We start from the raw sequence: 15,491 nt of genomic DNA on the forward strand, positions 1-15,491 counted from the left end.
TTTTGGTCCAGTCAGCTTGCTATCCAGGTCTTAAATGTGTTGGACAGTAGGTGATGATACTGGATAGAATCACTGCTTTAGTGTTCTGTAAATTTGCAAGTTTTTAAGATTTATTGACTAAAGAAAGTTTTCACCCCGATTCCTAGTTTGAAACTTTTGAATTTGTGCATAGATTTTAGACTTTAGCCATCTTTTTCATCATCGATGAGTTTTTAACTTCTCTTAGTTAATACTACAAATTCTATTAATTGATTTTGTAGTGTTTAAACTGCCTTTTTATACTTGAGCTAGTTTATATATTTTGTTTTTTAAAATCCTTGTTTAGTATTTTCTTTATTAAGATATAATTTTTATGCAGTAAAATGTAATTTTTATCATAGTTTCTCTAAATTTTGACTTATATAGACAGTTGAATAACTGATAATCATCAGCCATTACAATTAAGATATATGCCTCTATGTTTTTATAATATTTTTCTTGTATGTGTGTACTATGTGTATGTGTGTCATCAGTGGACTTGTAGGAAGGACAAGAGCTTTACCTTCTGACTTAATCTTATTATCCCTATTTCTTTAATGCTTAACAGGTTTCTTAATCCTTAGTCCATCTGGTAGCTGCTGGTTTGCCCCCAGGATTTTCCAGAATAGCATAAATTGTATCAAACAGTTTATTTATTTATGTTATTGAGGATTAAACCTGTGACCTTACACCTGCTAAGCAAGCAGTTTATTGCAGAGTGAGATTCTCACCTCTTTTTTTTTTTTTTTAACCTTTTGTTTTATAATAGAAATAGGCAGGGTTTCACTAAATTGTTCAAAGTAACCTTGAACTTGTGATTCCCTTGCCTTAACTTCAAACATCACCAGGATTGTAGGCTGGTACCACCAGCCCTGCATTCTGAGTTTACACTTTTTTTTCTTTTTTTTTTTTCTTTCACTTAGCATACTGATATTCATCCATGTGGTTTTGTATATCATTAATTCATTCCTGTTTTTAATTGTGGAGTGGCATTCTCATGCATGACTCTGCAGTAGTTTATGTATATGGTAGAGGGATATTTGTACTTTTTAAGGATTTATTTATCGGGGTTGGGGATTTAGCTCAGTGGTAGAGCGCTTGCCTAGCAAGTGCAAGGCCCTGGGTTCTCGGTCCCCAGCTCCCAAAAAAGAAAGGAAAAAAAAAAAAAAAAAGAAAAGAAAAGAAAGATTTATTTATCTATTTATTATGAGTGCTCTGTTTTCATGTACACCAGAAGAGGAAATCAGATCCCATTATAGAGGGGAACCACCATGTTGTTGTTGGGAATTAAACTCAGGATCTCTGGAAGAGCAGCAAGTACTCTTAACCAGTGAGTCATCTCTTCAGCCTGGGATGTTTATCTTTTAATATAAAGATTGACGGGCTGGAGAGATGGCTCAGTGGTTAAAGAGCACTGACTGCTCTTCCGGAGGTCCTGAGTTCAAATCCCAGCAGCCACATGGTGGCTCACAAACATCTGCGATGGGATCTGATGCCCTCTTCTGGTGTGCATGAGGACAGCTACAGTGTACTTATACAGAATGAATAAACAAATCTTTAGAAAAAAAAAAAAGATTGACTAGTGATTCATCTTGTCTTCTAACCTTAATACCCCACTCCTTGACCCCCGTTTTCATTGCCCAATTTTAATGTAAAGTTATAATACCCATAAAATGAATTAAGAATTGTTTATAAACTGTTGTATAGAATAGTTTAAGATCGTACCTGGAATATGTAGTGAATTTTGCCAGTAAAAGTGCCTGGATTTTAGATGGAGGTTTTTTTTTCTTTATGAGGATATTTTTGGTTCTTATTGCAGTGGAAATTGAACTCATGACTGGGAAAACCTTATATGACTAAGCTATCCCTGCATCTTTATATTTTGATTGATCATCTATTATGTTTTATTAAAAATTTGCCACTATGATGGTGAATTTGTCTGTTTGTATGTTAAGAGAGTATTGATGTTGCCCAGGCTAGCCTTGAACTTTTGTCTTTAGTGATCTTCCAGCTGTAACGCCTCAAGAAAATGGTATGTACTAGGACTCCTGCTGAGGACAGCACTTTTGTGTGTGATTGTGTATCAGACCCAGCACCTGCGTCTGCACCTGCATACAAAGCCAGTAGTTTTCCAGCTGAGCTCACCCTGGCTTTTGCGTTTCTGTTTGTATTAAGTAGTTCAAACTGAGAAGCATGACAGTCAGTTTTATCTTATTTTGTTTTTGTTTTTATTTTTTTTTAAAGATTTACTTATTTTATTTATGAGTACATTGTAACTGTTTGCATGTAGACATAGGGCATCAGATCCCATTACAGATGGTTGTGAGCCATCATGTGATTGCTAGGAATTGCACTCAGGACCTTTGGAAGAGCAGCTAGTGCTCTTAACTGCTGAGCCATCTTTCCAGCCCTTGTGTTTTGTTTTTGTGTGTGTGTTTTTCAAATTATTTGTGTGTGTACATGTGCTATAGTACATGGGTGTAAGTTAGAGGACAACTTGGGAAGTCATTTCTCTCTACATTTATGTAATGGGGATCTAGCCAAGATTTCCAGGCCTAATTGTGAATCAAGTAAATTTATCCAATGAGCCATCTCATTGTCCCAAAACTCTTAAATTAGAATTCAATTTTGTTTATTCTTACCATTTTGAAGACAGCTTTGGCTTATTTATATTGTTGGTTTTGAAAAGCCAACTATTGGGCTGGAGAGATGACTCAGTGGTTAAGAACACTGACTGCTCTTCCAGACTGCTGCAGTTCCCAGCAACCACATGGTGGCTCACGACCATCTGTAATGGGATCTGATGCCCTCTTCTGGTGTGTCTGAAGACAGCGACAGTATACATAAAATAAATACATTTAAATAAAATAAATAATAAATAAATCTCAATTAAAAAGATAAATCTTAGAAAGCGAAAGGAAAGCCAGTTATCAGTCTTAAGGATATTTAACTTGAAGGTTATCTAGCTTTCTACAGTCCTTTGGGAAAACTCCCATTTTGTGTTTGATGGTATATAGTTTTGATACAGTTTAGTGTTGACTATAGATTTCTTTTTATTACCCAGTTGTGAATTTGTTGTGAATTTGATCTTTCATTTGTTTTGGAATCTGTATATCTATTTTCAGACTATGCTAATATCTGTTTGCTGAGATTCTATATAGATGTGCGGTAGTAAATCACTTCACTGTATTTTTCATGTCTCTTGATTATAGAACTCAGCCACATAAATTCTAGAAAACTTTCTGTCCTGTATCTTTCTTTCCCTTTTCTGTGTCATTCTCTTTTCAGCTCTATCTGATTGATTTGCTTTAAGCCCACCTATTGAGCTTTCAGTTTCAATTAAAATTTTTGTTTTAATATTTCATTTTTGTTTCTGAAGTCACTTTGGACATTGTTTTATTTTTATCCCATAATTTTAAGTTGATTTATTTCTTTTGTGTGTGTGTTTCTTTTTTGTTTTTTTATTCAAGTTGTGTATCCAGTCTGGTCACAAACTCTTATTTTGTCCTTGAACTCCTAATCCTCCTGTCTTTGCCTCCTCCATAGGCTTCCCACATACCAAGCCTGGCTTTGTATAATCGATGATTATATTCAAAGTTTTCAAGGCCATTCATTGGTATAAGTTTGTAAACCAGAGTGATGACTGCTTTGGAGTATATAATCTCAAAGTTGTTCTTTTCCTTTCTATTGAGTTTAACTACTTATAATTTCTGTGAAGTATAACATTACAGGTTAGAGAGTATATACAAACGTTATAAGGTTAGAGTTATGGGTGAATGCTAGCAGTAATTCATGTGAACAATTAAATATGATGAACTGGCATCTGTGGAAGAAGAACTGAAGGAAACCAAAACCCAAAAACCACCTAATGCTTGGATGAGTTGATCAATTTTTATATATATATATATATATATATATATATACATACATATATATATACATATATATATATACACATACATACATATGCATATATATGTGTATATATATGTGTATGTGTATATAATAATATGTATTATTGTAATTTATATCAAATATATATATATGTGTGTGTGTGTATGTATATGTGTGTATATATAAATGTTTCTGCATGCACATCCTGTTCTTTCCTTTGCTCAGGAAGATTCTGTTGTCAAATGTCTTTTTCCGTTGTTCTCAATGGCTCTTTTACACGTCTTCCAATTTTTCATAACATTTACATATAAACTTCTTATTTGAGATGATAGAAATTGATTTTATTTTTTTACTTCCTTATGATAAATACACTATCCTTATTAATTTTTTCATTTTAATTCTACTCAGAGGAAGCAGATCATGTACATGACCACTTTATTTTATCAATCTATCTCTTCTCTACTGTTTACTTGCTTTATTTTTAACTACTTTCACATATGAAGGTGTTTGGAAAATGTTTGAGGTTTTTTTTTTTTGAAATTTGAAAAGTCTTTATTGAACCAATTGCATGTTAGGTTACAAAGGTATTTCACTTTTCCAAAATGCTGTTTCTCTTTGTAGACCAATCTGGCCACAAAAGGCTACCTGGCTAAGTATTAGCCAGAAACTTCTAAATCTCAGTGTGATCTTCTTGTGGCATTTTTCCAACAAATAATGCAGACCAAATCACATGATGGCCACCTCACTGGTCACATGGTCCTTAGCTTAATGAGCAGAGGCTGACAGGCTGTCTCCTCACTCTTCCAAGAACCGCCCAAGTGCACACTGCAGAAGGAAAGTTTGTTGTGAATACCACAGGAGGACAGAAGGACAGACAGCTCATAACTCCAGTGGAAAAACATATAGGAGAGCTGAGTGGCAACAGCAGGCACTGTGATGACCTGGGCTGTCAAAGTCTCTCCGTTACTCTGGCATGGAGATCCCATGGCTATGAGCAGCCACAGCCCTTGGAAACATGCTTGAGGTTTTTTTTAATCTTGAAATTTAATTCCCTCCTCCTTATCCTTAACTATTACCCTTAATTTCTCTCAAGCATTTGTCTTTTTTTCAATGAAATTTTAGGAAAGGCTAGGCTGTACCTGCTCAGTATTTTAATTCCCATTTCTCCATTAATAAAATAGAATCTTTTCACTCTCTACCACAGAACAGAAACTTTGAAGTGTTAAAGCTACATTTGGCTAGGTTTTGCACAATCCAGTTGCTGAATTCAGTGTTCTTTTGAACATTTCCTTATATTCACAAACTAGTTGAGTGCTTTATTCCAGGCTCTTACAAGTGTTAATGAACAGAATAATTGTTTATGCCTCTGTAGGTTTGCTTTTACTTTTACTTTCTTTTTCGTCCCGTATTTCGTTCTGCTGCCTAGACTCCTCTCTAATTCTTAGGCAGTCATCCCACTTGAGAATCCGGGTCTATAGATGTGCAATACCGCACCCTAAAGGTCAGTATGATATTATATGCTTGAACCTTAGAGGGAAACAGCAAACATGATGGGCAAGTTAGTTTGAAAGAAGTATTAGCAAGGTGAGTAGGATGGGAGTAGGGTCATGGGTCGAATGTTAGTAGGTTGTTCAGGATAGTGTTCAGTTTGAAGGTGTGATGTAAGCAAAGATTTGTAGCCCATAAGAAAGGACAAATGAATAATTGTAATAAAAGATTTCTGGGCAAAGAATCATTGATTTTTAAAGACAGGCTAGCATTGCCTGTCAGCTTGACAGAAATACAGAATATTAGGTCCTTCCCAAGATTCAGTGAATTGTGAACTCCTGAAGTAGGACTCAGTGACCTTAATGTAGCAAACCCCTTTCTGTTGGTTTCTCATATGTTGTAAGGTTGAGAATCTATGAAATGGAATAATGACCCTACTCAGATGGTTTCCTGTCAGACTTGAGAATAACAAGAAGCTATCTTACTAAGGAGGAATGAGGTATGTGAGTATTGGAAAGGAGATTAGAGATGGTGTCTTAGGGTTTCCACTGCTGTGAATAGACACCATGACCAAGGCAACTCTTAAAAGGGACAGCATTTAATTGGGGCTGGTTTATAAGTTCAGAAGTTCACTCCATTATCATTAAGGTGGGAACATGGCAGCATCCAGGCAAACATGGTGCTGGAGAAGCTGAGAGCCATACCTACTGCAACAAGGCCATTCCATGGGCCAGGCAGATTCAAACCAGCACAGATGGTTTGTGGAGACACAGCATCAGAACTATACAACAACTCTTGCTTTAAATTCTGAGTACGTGGGTTGGTTTTTGGTTTTGTTTTTTTTTTTGTTTTGTTTTTTTTTTGTTTGTTTGTTTTTTTAAAGACTTATTTATATATAAGTCACTGTAGCTGTCTTTGGACACACTAGAAGAGGGCATCTGATCTCATTACAATAGTTGTGAGCTACCATGTGGTTGCTAGGACTTGAACTCAAGACCTGGAAGAGCAATCAATACTCTTAACCACTGAGCCATCTCTCCAGCCCTAGAAGTTTTATTCTGAGTAAAAGATCTCCAAAACTTAGATTTCAAAAGATTTCTTGCTGCAGTGTTGAGAATACTCCATAGTAAAGAGAAATTTTGGTGTTTTTGTAATATGTATTTATGTATTTTTTACCCAGGTGTCCCCCCCCCCCCCCCTTATTTTTCCATTTGAGACACAGTCTGTATAAGCATCTCTGACTGTCTTGGAACTCTGTGGATCATGCTGGCCTTGAACTGCAGAAATCTTTCTACCTCTGCCTCCTGAATTCTGAGATTAAAGATAAATACTAGTACACCTGCTCCCTCCGACTCGTTTTTTTTTTTTTAAAGACTATTTTTTTTTTTTTTTTAATTGGTGGTCATGGTGCATGCTGTTTATCCCAGCAGTCATCCGGGCACTCAGGAAACAGGCTTGGTGGATGGATCTCTTGAGTTCGAGGCTACCTTGCTCTTCAGAGAGCAAGGGTTATACAGAGAAACCTTATCTTGAAAATCAAACAAAAGAATACTTTTTCCCATATAACTTTATGTCCTTGATTTTTCATTTTTTCGGAGACATTCTTACTGTTACTGTTTTAACTACCATCTGTATGCTGACCCCAGCTTACATGCAGACCCAGGAGTAAGATTTAACTCCGTAGCAACTGTGTAAGGCCAGTTCACATATTGGAGATTCTAGATAAAAATCGAAATAATAGTAGGTATGATAGTGCATATCTGTGGTTCTAGTTCTTGGGAGCTAAAGGCAGGAGGACATAGTGAGACCTTTTCCCATCCCTCAAAAACACTGGAATAATTATAGAGGTATATAATATAGTGTATCACTAATCACAAGGTCAATTTAAGCAATGACCTGCATTTATAATCCACATGTAAAGTCTTATATCTGAATCTCATGGTTTCTTGTTTACCATTGTGCTTAGAAGGTACATTCTAATAGGTATTTGCTGCTATGCTACCTTAAAGGAGGTTCTGCCACTTTACAGAAGCACGATATCTTAAGTCATTATTAGATGTTTCGTGGCCAGATGAAACTCAGGATTCTCATGTAAGAGGAAAATATAGCACTTTCTGTACTTATTAAAGACTGTGTTTTTTTTTTTTTTTTTTTTTTGGTTAGCCTGTTTAGTTTTGTCTAATAATAGTTGTTACTTTGATTGATTGATTGATTGATTGATTTTATTATAATGGTACTTTATTTTATTGAGACAGGGTCTTACCTGATAGTTCTGGCTGGCCTGGGACTTGCTATGTAGACCAGGTTGGCCTTGATCAGCCTGTTTCTGCCTCCCAAGTGCTGGGATTAAATAAGTTAAACAAGAAAATGACTATACTAAAATACTTTTATCAGTGTAATCTCAGGAAATAGTAGTGTATATTTACATATTGAATGGATTTTTAAAACATGCCCTGTACTGTAATGAATGTTACTTATCTTTAAAAAAGCCTGGAAGTGTGCTTGTAGAAGTCAAAGGTTCTCCGTATTTTCTATGAAGGGAGTAGAGCAGGGAGTGCTGTTGGAGCCAAGATGGTTAGCTGCAGCACCAGGTGTGAGGGGCATGGTTCAGAACAGTGAGGTTCCTGAGTGGTAGAGGGGTGGGCGTGCTTGTATATTCCTGTGTGATTTGAATCATTCAGTCATAGTTTTATATATGTTCTGGTTTTATATGTTCTCTTACTGTTTCTTTGGGATGAAGTTCATGCATAGTGAACTTTATATTGGGCTAAAATCCAATTATTTCTTCCTCCCTTTTTTTCCTCTTTTCTACTCCCCCTTCTTTTTTATCAGTACTAAGGGTAGAACCCCATAGAGACATGACAGGTAATCTAAAACACTAAATCACATTCCCAGTTTTTGACATTCTATTACACCGACATCATTCATTTTATGATGGATAAGCCTTGTTTGTTTGTTTGTTTGTTTTATTTTTGCTTCCCCCTTCTTTGAGAGTTGTCCAAGTCGTCTTCCAACTCACTTTGTAGTTCAGGCAGGCTTTGTGCATGTTACCTTTCTTGCCATAGTTTTTTTTTTTTTTTTTTTTTTACAAAGACTTTATTTATTTATTTATTTATTTATTTATTTATTTATTTATTTATTTATATGAGTACACTGTAGCTGTTTTCATGCACACCAGAAGGGGGAATTAGACCCAATTACAGATGGTTGTGAGCCACCATGTGGTTGCTGGGAATTGAATTTAGGACCTCTGGAAGAGCAGCCCTCTTAACCCAGGGAGCCATCTCTCCAGCCCTTTTCCATAGTTTTTTTAAATAGCTGGATTTCAGGTCTGGGCTACCTGGCCTGACTAGAATGAATTTTATATATATGTTTTTTTTAAGTTTAGAGAAAAAGGAATCTGCCTTGGATTTGGTGATTGCTTCTGTTGTTTCATCTACGGTTCTTGAGTAATTACTCTGTTTATTGAGTAAGCTGTATATTTTTCACCGGAGGGTTCACTTGTGGAACCAAATTAGGATTTTTATAATACTAACAGGTTTGGTATTATGGAAAAAACAACAAACCATAAAGTATTAGGCTTGCAGTTTAAATCTGCAACTTCAGTTGTGCCACACTGAAAGGCTTCCAAGTTTTAATTTTGTTAGCTCAAGTCTCTATCTCAGGACTGCTGTAGAAGCTGTTATTGCTGTTTCTATATGATGTGCGATTAGGTTTGGGATAATACTGTAGAATTCTAGGTCCAAGGCTAAAAATCTGAAAGTCTTTAATTTTATTGCTATATAAACTAAACTACTCCTTGTGTTCTACTAAAAAAATGGCCATTTTTATATGCATAAACCAATAGTCTTAAGATTGTTTTTATGGTTTGTCATTGTGGTTTCTCAATTTAGCAATGAAGGTTTATTTTGTTTGTCTACTCCATAAATTTTGTTCTTATTCTAAATAATTTATCTTTTATAATATTTGAATCATTTGCCATATCAATTTTAGAGTGAGGCTGATATTACAAGTTTGGTCAGATTTATATTTTCATTGTCTCTGTGTGTGTGTGTGTGTGTGTGTGTGTGTGTGTGTGTGTGTGTGTGTGTTAGTGTGTGTTAGTGTATGTGTGTTGTAAGAGTCAATCTTGGATGTTCTTTAGGATGATCCTTTGCTTGTTTTTTTGAAACAGGGTTGGTCTCTCCTTGGGACCTGGGGCTCAGTCATGCTGGCTGCCTGGCTAGTGAGCACCAGCTATATCACCTTGTCTCCATCGTCCCAGCGCTGAGATTACAAATGCAAGCCACCGCTCCTGACTTTTTATGTGGTTCTGGGAGTCAAATTTGGCTTCTCATACTTGTGTGGCTACCATTTTATGAACTGAGTTATTTTTTCAGTCCTTCATTCTCTTTAATTTGTATAATTTTATTTGTATATACTAAGAGAATAGTATTCTTTTGCTTTGATTGAGGGTCATGGAAACAAGGCCATAATAAAGACACCCTGTAATATAATTTCTGATTTCAGTGTTATTTTCATTTTGGATTAATTGTGGCTATATTTTAGAATATTCAAAAGATGCTGTTTTATTTTAAAGGATTAGAAGATAAAGAGCAAAATATAACAAGAAGAATTAGTGCCTCAGATATTCTATCTGAAAAGGTAAGATACTACTTTGTGGGATTGAATATATCTTTATATGACCTATACTTACATTCTGTAGTCTGTTCTTTTGTTTTTATTCATTTTAGAGACTTGATCTCAAGCTTGCCTTTACTTCCTGATTGCTGGGAGCACAATTTGTGGTGTATTATTTTGAAATTATTGCTGTGACTTTAGACATTCTGGAGAGTTGTCTTAGGATTTCTTCCCACTTAAGTCTAAACTCTATTAACTTGATAGTGTAATTCAGATCTATAGATGATCTTTCTGTTCACTGTTTCTGAATCATTTAATTTTGACTCAGTGTTTATCTTCCAGGATTTTCTTTTGTTTTGGTGTGTGTGTTTGTGTGTTTTATAGTCCATTTAATAACAGAATTAGGTTGATCTTCATCTGGAATCACAGTTTTAACTACTTGCTAACTGAAAGGAATGTTAGCTGCGTGAGATCTTTGGCTTTTTGTGTTCCTCCAATTAGTTTAATGTCATGTCTTCACTGGGTTGTTGTGAGGCTTTAGTAGACTAAAGTACAGAAGTATCAAACATTGTTTAAAATTTGATACATATTGAGTATTGAGTAACTCAAGCCTTTTCTTTTTATAGATCTGAAATATTTGCAATTTCTTCTATAGTAATTTCAGTTTGTTGTTAGGAGTAAACTGAAATGATTCAAGGTCTAGGAAAGATGGTCCTGAATTTAGGAAGGCTAAAGTGACAGTGAACACACACTCATACATACTCATTTGTTAATATCCTCACAGCAACCATATGAAAAGTAAGTTGACATGTTTCATAGATGAAGAAACATACATTTGGATAGGTTAAAAACTAAATTTATGTAGGAATTATATGTCAGAGCAAGAACTGAATGAGGTCCTCTGAGCCCTGTTTCTGTGATCTTGCTTTTGAGTAGCTAGTTTAAATACCTGTGACAGCATTAGTGATCCTTCCTTCCTTCCAAGGGTAGCCATTTCATAGAGTAGTCTCAGTGAAAAATGATTATAGGGGCTGGGGATTTAGCTCAGTGGTAGAGCACTTACCTAGGAGGCGCAAGGCCCTGGGTTCGGTCCCCAGCTCCCAAAAAAAAAAAAGAACCAAAAAAAAAAAGAAAAATGATTATAACTATTTTGGTAAAATCTAACTATTTAACAATAGAATCTTGTATTTTAAAATGGAAATGTTTCACAATTGTACTGTTCAGTATTGTAGCTAGAAATAGCACACATGACTTACGGAAATGCAGGCTGGAGATGGCTGCCCAGCAGTGAAGATGTTTGACTCTCAGCACCTGTATTGGATACCTCACGTCCAGCTGTAGCCAGCAGCACAGGATCTGACACCCTTTGCTGGCCTTCGAGGGCATCTGCATACATTAATTATTTAGAGCCCAGTGTGGTAGTCTAGGTTTGTAATTTCAACAGTCAGGAGATTGAGTCTAGAAGGATTGTGAACTCAAGGGTAAGCTAAGCTGTGTAGTGAGCTCAAACATTCATGTCCAACTTGGCTATATGGTTAACTGAGACAAACTAACAGATAAGCAGATATGTTATTAACTTGTAGTTTTTAACAGTAAAAGGTGGGTGGAGTCATTAGCTAGCATTCACTGTTTTCTTTATACTTGCAAATAAAAATAATTGGAGTTTAGGAAAAATATAGTTATACAATACCAATTAGAAAAAGTTATGTGAATTTTAATATACTGGAATTTGAAACTATTTCTTCTTCCTCTTCCTCACTTTAAAAGGATTCTCCAAACCTCTTAAATCCATGAATACCTAAGAAGTTTTACTTAGAGTTGCTTGGTATTTTTAGTTAGTTACATTTCAGTGAAAGTGTGTAGAGCAGGCTAATTTTCTAAAGCCATTTCAAATTATAATTAGTAGGAGTAAGTTCTGGTGAGCTGTTCTAGAGTGTCTAGAAAGACAAATTTTTTTATGTTTTTACTGTAAAGAATAAATGGTTGAGAGAGTTGGATCTGATTTAAATGTCACAGTATGTGCACACATTGAAACAGCACAAGTACCTAACAGTTTGCATAGTGTTTATGCACCAGTTAAAAATGTAAAAGGTAGGGGTTGGGGATTTAGCTCAGTGGTAGAGCGCTTGCCTAGGAAGCGCAAGGCCCTGGGTTCGGTCCCCAGCTCCGAAAAAAAAGAAAAAGAAAAAGAAAATTTAAAAGGTAGAGTGAAAACACTTAGCAAGTTACTTCAGTTAGAAAACACTTTTCAAACATGCCCTTTTAAGATAACCTGTTTTAGATTCTTTGGAGAAATTCTTTAAGTATTCAGGGAACATCTGTACTTAGAACATCTTTTTCTGCCTGCATTAATGTTAAGAACTTAGCATGTTCTTGGGATTGTGATGTCATTAGTGTTCTCGGACTGCAGCCTGATTGGTGAGTCACTTCATTCTTCATTGCTAGCTTCTTGCTGTTGTCACATCTTAAATGTTGTCTAATTTTACTCTCCTGCTTCATGTCTGCATATTGACATACAAACCAATAATTTCTACCAGTTGATTTTCTGTTTGATTCTAAGAATTAATTTTGATTTTTAGAAGAGAAATGAGTTTTTGTTTTTTTATCCATATTTTCCATTTAAATATTTTATTTTGATACTAATATTAAAATTAAGTTGGTGAAAGATTCAAGTTGGCAAATGTTTAAAGTTAAGTAATAGAATTTAACATTTTTTTCTGTTTTAAAGAAACTTGGTGAAGAAGAGGAGGAACTGTCTGAGCTTCAGCTTCGCCTTTTGGCTCTGCAGTCAGCTAGTAAGAAATGGCAGCAGAAGGAGCAACAGGTGATGAAGGAGAGCAAAGAAAAGCTGACCAAGACCAAAACCACGCAGCAAAAGGCAAAAGCCAGCACAAAAGCACACTCGACCAAGAAAGTGAGCACCACAGGTGATGAGTGTTCTTAAACTGTTTCAATTGAACTAATACCTTGTAGTATCTTGTAGTTTCTAGTTTTATTTTGGACTTTTTTAAAGAAAATTATTTTTTCTATAATAAAAATCAAAACAACATAAACCCAAACAAAGAATTGAAAGTCAAAACAAACTTAAAGAAAAACTAATCTCACACACACACACACACACACACACACACACACACACACACACACACGAGAGAGGGAGAGAGAGAGAGACAGACAGACAGACAGAGACAGAGACAGAGACACATAGAGAGAGAGAGACTAAAACGCCAAAAAAATTCACAAAACAATATGTAGGGGTTTGGGGAGGGGCGATAAGAACATAACGTTGGGTAGGGAGGTAGATAGGATAGGGTAGGAGGTAAAGAGGGGAAAGGGTATTATGAAAATGTATGAAAAAATTTTTTAAGTAAAAACATTTTATATTTTGCCCACATGTAAGTGAGTGAATCATGTCATGTTTGGTGCCTGAGGAGGCCTGAAGAGGCCATGACAGCACCTGGAATTGGAGTTATGGATGGTTGTGAATGGAGAATTGAACCAGGGTCCTCTTGTTCTCAACCACTGAGCTATCTCGCCAGTCCTGTAATTCAGGAAGTTTAGAGTTTGGGAGATTACATATTCCTATTATAAATAGAATTCAGGGAGGACTGACTGTTAGTTAGCAATATAAAACACTGCTTAAGTTTTAACTTTTAGTTGGTAGATAACTGACATTCTGCTTTCATGGGAAGCTAAACAAGCATTACGGAAGCAGCAGACAAAGGCATGGAAGAAACTCCAGCAGCAAAAAGAGCAGGAGAGACAGAAAGAAGAGGACCAGCGGAAACATGCTGAGGAAGAAGAGAGGAGGAAAAGAGAAGAAGAAATCAGAAAAATCAGAGACCTTTCAAATCAGGAAGAACAGTACAATCGATTCATGAAATTGGTTGGTGGGAAGAGGAGATCAAGAAGTAAAGTAAGAACTATAACATCAAAATGTGCAAAAGTTTTTACAGTTATAGTCATTCATTCATTTTTTTGAGGGTCAGAATATTTGCACCATAGTGCACATGTGGAGACCAGGGGACAACTTGCAGGAGTCAGTTTTATCATGTGGGTCATGGAGATTAAGCTCTGGTCATGTGGTTGGCAGTCACTGAGCCATCTTATTGGCTCAGAATGCTCGTCTGTAAGTGTTTTGTTAATATTATTTCAAAGGTCCAATTAGCTAAGGGAAACTAAGTATCTTATGTTTGATAGAGCTTCTATAGAAAGTCACTTTTCCCTTTGTGTTTGAGAGCATGAGTTGTGTGCATGTATACAGCATGTGTGTAGCATGCTCAGCCTTTTAGTATGTCTTCTCCAACCACTTTCTTTGTGGTTTTGTGTTTTTTGTAATTTTTTTAAATTTATAATTTTATTGCCCCTGGCTATTTTGTATTTTGTCTTTATCATGTTTTAACCATTATTTTGTATTTGACAATGACTGAGTAAATCATTTCCTTTTTGGGTGCTTTCAGGAGAAGTGCTACTGACCTAGTATTATTAACATCAACGATGTTTTTGGAGTTTTGAACTTTAAGAATACACTCATGAGTATATTAACTAAATGTAGAGATTTTTGAAAAGTAAGGGTTCTTTAAGGAGACAGTCAAGGGGAAGCTTTCTTTAGGCAAGGATTATAATATTTATAACTAAGACTCTTACAAATAGAATATTTGTCTAGAGATAAGTATCGTATTATTTGTACTTTATTATCTCTGCCTGCATAGGTTTTTCTGGTTCTTGTCATGAATCTGGGAGTAAAACATAAGGTAGAAAAAGCATGGCATATAAACATGCCAATCGAGTCCATAGTTTTCGGATACAGTTGATTCATTTATAACTAAAATGTTGTTGACCTTTCAGTGTGTGAGTATTTACCTATATGCTTGTCTGCGTACCACTTTCATGCCTGATGCCTGTGGAGGCTAGAAGAGGACGTTGAATCTTCTGGAGCTCTAGTTATAGACAGTTGTGAGCTGCCATGTGGGTGCTGGGAATTGGCCAATTTTCTTAACCACTCAGCCATTTCTGCAGCTCCTATTCTTTACTTAACAAAAAAGTCTGATAATGTCATTGTAATGATTAAATGACCGTATTCCTACAAATTTCAAGCCTAAACCATAATGATTGTAAGGATTTTGTAATCTGTTTTTGTTTTTTAGAGGAATCCAATTACTTTAATGGCTTAGACAATGGAGAAATTCATCTGTATAGATAATACATGACTGTCAAAGACATTTTCCAGATTTTATGCCATGGGAAAGTCTCAGAATCATAATGATTTGGGGTATTTGCCCCTAAAAGATAATTATCAACTCTTGTTATAAGAAATGTTTGCTCTATACTTAAGTCTTCAGACCCTGACCTGAGGCGGTCCTTAGAAAAGCAGCCTGAGAGTGGAGGAGGCATCTATCAATATGATAACTATGAGGAAGTTGCTATGGATACTGACAGTGAGACCAGTTCTCCAGGTAGGAGCCCAAACA

At 35.7% G+C, this 15,491-nt stretch overlaps 1 protein-coding gene and 1 non-coding gene across 4 annotated transcripts in view; one reads left to right on the forward strand and one right to left on the reverse strand.

Annotated features, from left to right (window-relative positions):
• Zfc3h1 (zinc finger, C3H1-type containing) overlaps positions 1-15,491 on the forward strand; it is a 56,585-nt gene that overhangs the window by 6,204 nt on the left and 34,890 nt on the right. For all 3 annotated transcript variants that reach the window (XM_087557249.1, XM_087557250.1, NM_001432363.1), the window contains 4 exons: positions 9,980-10,044; positions 12,749-12,947; positions 13,713-13,936; positions 15,356-15,476. In XM_087557249.1, the coding sequence (XP_087413375.1) occupies positions 12,848-12,947; positions 13,713-13,936; positions 15,356-15,476 (445 nt within the window). In that variant the 5' untranslated portion in view covers positions 9,980-10,044; positions 12,749-12,847. The remainder of the gene's footprint in view (positions 1-9,979; positions 10,045-12,748; positions 12,948-13,712; positions 13,937-15,355; positions 15,477-15,491) is intronic.
• Positions 4,811-4,933, reverse strand: LOC120093959 (small nucleolar RNA SNORA44). Its single transcript, XR_015626225.1, has one exon. It is a non-coding gene; the product is annotated as a small nucleolar RNA SNORA44 (small nucleolar RNA).

Source organism: Rattus norvegicus, chromosome 7 (genome assembly GCF_021556685.1).
Source record: "Rattus norvegicus strain SHRSP/BbbUtx chromosome 7, alternate assembly SHRSP_T2T, whole genome shotgun sequence".
Lineage (NCBI taxonomy): Eukaryota > Metazoa > Chordata > Mammalia > Rodentia > Muridae > Rattus > Rattus norvegicus.